Source organism: Arachis stenosperma, chromosome 6, assembly GCF_014773155.1.
Source record: "Arachis stenosperma cultivar V10309 chromosome 6, arast.V10309.gnm1.PFL2, whole genome shotgun sequence".
Classification (NCBI taxonomy): domain Eukaryota; kingdom Viridiplantae; phylum Streptophyta; class Magnoliopsida; order Fabales; family Fabaceae; genus Arachis; species Arachis stenosperma.
Window position 1 is genome coordinate 142,948,152 of NC_080382.1, and position 4,459 is coordinate 142,952,610.

Genomic DNA, 4,459 nt, shown 5'->3' on the forward strand with positions numbered 1-4,459 from the left:
AGTACTTTACAAAAAGTTGGGAATACTTGATGGAGCTCTCACTTTAATCCTATTTACAGTTTGGTAAAAATGTTTATTGCTACCAACATTGTTCTCAATAATATCATTGAAGACGGGATAACTTATGTACAAAGAGGTGAGGCTTATGGTGTTAGTTAAATATTATTGTCATTTGAATTTGTTTTCACTTTGCACTTGATGAAAGAGATTATGGGAATCAGTAATGTTCTTTGCCAAGCACTGCAACAACAATCACAAGATATTCTTAATGCAATGCATATTGTTTCTACATCAAAGTTACTTCTTCAACAATTAATAGATGGTGGATGGTGCAATTTTCTTGCAAATGTTAAAGATTTTTGTGAAAAGCATGAAATTGAAGTCCCTAATATGAGTGCACGATATGTTTTTGGAAGAGGTCGATCTCGTCAACCAAGTGTGACAGTTGAGCATCATTATCGAATAGATATATTCTTGGCAACAATTGACTCTCAAATACAAGAGTTGAATAGTAGATTTAATGAGCAAATAATAGAGCTTTTGACTTTGAGTTGTGCTTTGGATCCTAAGGACAATTTCAAATCATTTAATATTGAAGAAATTAGCAAGTTAGCAGAGAAGTTTTATCCCCTTGACTTTCCTTCTAACGAGCTAAATATTTTGAAATCTCAATTGCAACATTATCAGCATGATATACCAAATTATTTGAAAGGCATTGGTACACTTTCTGAATTGTGCAACAAGTTGCAAGAAACGGGAAAATCAAGAACTTATCACATGGTTGATAGATTAATACGTCTTGTTTTGACTCTACCAGTGTCTACAGTAACAACAGAAAGAGCTTTTTCAGCAATGAAAATTGTTAAGACAAGACTACTCTGAAGTAAGATGGTTGATGAATTTCTTGCAGACAATTTGGTCATATATATAGAAAAAGAATTAGCAGCTATTTTCGACACAAATTCAATTATAGATGATTTTGAAAATAGAAAAAAACGTCGAATAGCATTTTCATGATACAAAACCGTAAGTGATAATTTTTGTATATTATTGTCTTACTTTAATTGAGATTATATATTTATTTTTTGGGATAAGTATTGTTTTGGTCCCTCACGTTGAGGGTCGGAATCAAACCCGTCCCCAACGTAATTTTTGATTTAGAATCATATTTAACGTTTTTTTCGTATTAAAATCGTTCTTTTAATTTTTTTGGACAAAAATACCCTTACCACTACCAGCATAATTACCTCCTCCACCAGCACCAGCACTAGCACCACCAGCACCACCAGTACCACCACCAGCACCACCACTAACACCAACACCAACACCAACACAAACACAACCACAACCACAACCACAACCACCACCTACCACCACCACCACCACTAAGACCACCACCAAGAAAGCAGGAAACAACACTAGACAGAAACATAAACAACACTAAACAGAAACAGAAAACAATAAAGCAGAAGCAAGGCGTGAGGCGGAGGCGGCGAGGCGTGAGGGTGAGGCGGCAGAAGGGAGGCAGAGGCAGCGACGTGAGGCGGGGAGCCGGAGGCGGCAGAAGCGAGGCGGAGGCGGCGACATGAGGCGGCAAGGCGGAGGCGGTGAGGCGGCAGAAGTGAGGCGGAGGCGGCGAGGCGAGGTGGCAGGCGGACTCCAACGGCAGTGGCTCGCTGTTCCTCTCCCCCCTTTCCCCTTCCCCCTCCTCCTCTCCCTCTCCCCTTCCCCCCACCCCCCACCCCCCACCCCCACCCCGCGTTCTTTCCCCTTTCCCCACTTCACCGCCGCCGTCCTCCTCCCCCTCTCCCCTTCCACCTCCTCCTCCCCCTCTCCCCTTCCCCCAACCCCCACCCCCACCCCACCCCGCGTCCTTTTCCCCTTCCCCCTTCCACCGCCGTCCCCCTCCCCCCTTTCCCCTTCCCCCCACCCCGAACCCGCTTCTTCTCCGGCTTCTTCCACTTCCCCTCCTCCCTCTCTTTGCCGTCGGCGCCGTCCCCCCTCCCCTTCCCCCTTTCCCTCCCCTCCCCCTTCGTAAACCCTTTTCTCCCCCCCCCCCCCCCCACGCATTTTATTTTTTTTAATTTTATAATTTTTTTATTTTAGGGGTAGTTTAAGAATAAATTAAAAAATTTTATTAGAAAGGACGATTTTAAATTCAAATACGACTTTAAAGATGATTTTAAATCAAAATATACATCAAGAACGGGTTCGATTCCAATTCTCAACGTGAGGAACCAAAACAATACTTATCCCTTATTTTTTTTTATTTTATCAATAGAAATAGTAATATAAAATATTTTTAGTAAATTATTAAACATCGCTTCCTTAAATAGTTAGCCTAGCTCCGCTCCTGGGAGGAGCCTAAGTTCATGTTAACCGTAATTTTAGTTTGTTACTCAAGCACAAACAGAATTGCAGAAAGTTATAGGAAAAATGGATTAATTTGAATTCTGTGAAAAAAATTTATAAAATAACAAACTAAATCTAAAACGTATTATTAATTAGATAAATAATTTTTCATATTAAGTGAATTTTATCAAATGATCCAAATAGCTAGGTTTGCATTATTCCATTTTGTATGCTTAATTACAACAATAAAATTTATATGTAAGACTTAATTTAAATCTCTCACCCCTAAATCTTTCTTTGTTTTCTAAATCTGCTGCTTCAAATATTTTGTTAATAACAAATTACTTTCGGTTGCTAAGATAGTTTGTATTCCATTAATATATATTATCCTCATTGTATTGAGTATCATACATATAAAAAACACTATTGGTTGACTTTACTTTCTTTTGTTGAATGATTATTATATGATAGTAGTTCCAGAAAAAATAAATTACGCTGAAGGAAAGTTTGCTTAATATAAAGTTATAAACAAGTATTCACACTTCATAGTTCATAAGAAAATTTGATCATAAGTTTTTTGTCACACTTTGTTTGTTCACTTCTTCTGCTACTAATAATAATAATAATAATATTATTATTATTATTATTATTATTGTTATTATTATTATTATTATTCGTCCTAAAGAGGCCCTAAGGCCAAACAAGAAATAAAATTACCGGAAAATCCCACTAAAATCAGAATATATATATATATTTGTTAGAGGAGATTTTTTTTACGGTATTTCCCAATTTGAAAAATCAATGATTAATTTGTTTTAAATTAGAGCTCTATTTAAGGATTTGTTGTTAGCTAATGGGTTAAGATTTGAACTTTTGATACTTATTTAAGCAGACTAGTAAATTAACAGTTAGACCAACCTTTTTTTTTTCCACGGTATTCATAAACCCGATAGGTCAAGGACTAATCCATCACGGATCTGAGCTCCATTTAAGGGTCTACTGCTGGCCAACATACACAAGGCGAAATTCAAACTTCTGACACTTACTTAAGCGGACGAGTGAGTATCATTCGACTAACCCAAATTAGTTAAACCAACCTATTTAATTAGAGAAATTCTTTTAGACTTAATGGGCCATCATGGATAAGCCCAAACTTGAATCCACCGGACATAAAATTGACCGTCGAAAGTAAGATACAACGTACTACCCGTCCAAAAAAAAAAGGCTACAATATACCGTATTGTTCTAAAAAGAGGCAAAACCTTAAAAAAAATTCCACTTAAAAAATTCAAAGACATCACTAATGAAAATTCATATCGATCACACATCAACAACAATTAAAAAAATGCTTATAAAGATTAGAAATTAAACTCAAATTTTTTATTAATCAAGTATAATTGTGCAAGCTTAACAAACCAAAAACAAAAATACTATTCGTATATCAAAATTAGCCACTAAAATCAATCACTAATGTATTTATGTATAAATACATTATATATATGTAGTTTAATTTATTTTCATAATGTGTATTTATATTCTAATTGGTGACTAGTTTTAATATATACGTAATATAGTCTAATAAAAAAGGACACATACATTTGTGCATAACAAAAACCCATAAAAAATAAGCTAAAACTCGAATTAATAAGATAATTTCTAAATTAAATTCTTAAAGAAAAGTTTTAATAAAATAATAAATAAAATATCATAAATATTAAATCTCGTCTTAAATTCTAACATAACTCATGGACTTATATGTATATTTTAAAAATTTTATCAATCACAAAAATATATAGTAATTATGTTCTTTCTTCACATAAATTTATAACAATAGTGAAATATCAAAGTATTTATCGCATATACTATAATTACTTGAATTATAAGTAATTAAATTGTGAAATTATTCTTTTATCTCTTTTTTCTTTTTGCTTTTTCTTCTCATCACTACAATTTTACCCACCACTAATAACAACCTATCACTATTATCAGCTAATTATTGTCCATCATCCTAAGTTTAATTTTAAATTACAAAATTTAAATTTTAAATTTTAAATTATACATTTTATATTCTAAGTTAGTCTTATTTTTTTATTTTTAAATATTTTTT

General features: G+C 34.0%; 2 protein-coding genes across 2 annotated transcripts; one reads left to right on the top strand and one right to left on the bottom strand.

The window, feature by feature from the left end:
* Positions 1 to 210: 210 nt before the first annotated feature.
* On the top strand, positions 211 to 882 carry LOC130934886 (uncharacterized). Its single transcript, XM_057864410.1, has one exon. The coding sequence runs from the start codon at positions 211 to 213 to the stop codon at positions 880 to 882; it is 672 nt and encodes a 223-aa protein (XP_057720393.1).
* A 318-nt stretch (positions 883 to 1,200) lies between these two features.
* On the bottom strand, positions 1,201 to 2,070 carry LOC130934887 (uncharacterized). Its single transcript, XM_057864411.1, has 2 exons — positions 1,460 to 2,070; positions 1,201 to 1,309 (listed from the first exon to the last, which is right to left on the bottom strand). Exons 1-2 carry the CDS (start codon positions 2,068 to 2,070, stop codon positions 1,201 to 1,203), a joined length of 720 nt encoding a protein of 239 aa, XP_057720394.1.
* Positions 2,071 to 4,459: the final 2,389 nt, after the last annotated feature.

What these genes read in the sequence shown, in the direction of transcription:
- LOC130934887 (XM_057864411.1), bottom strand. Translation starts at nt 2,070, where the DNA reads ATGCGTGGGGGGGGGGGGGGGGAGAAAAGGGTTTACGAAGGGGGAGGG. An exon ending in CGCCTTGCTTCTGCTTTATT is followed by an intron (nt 1,310 to 1,459) that starts GTTTTCTGTTTC and finishes TGTTGGTGTTAG; the next exon opens with TGGTGGTGCTGGTGGTGGTA.
- LOC130934886 (XM_057864410.1), top strand. Translation starts at nt 211, where the DNA reads ATGGGAATCAGTAATGTTCTTTGCCAAGCACTGCAACAACAATCACAA.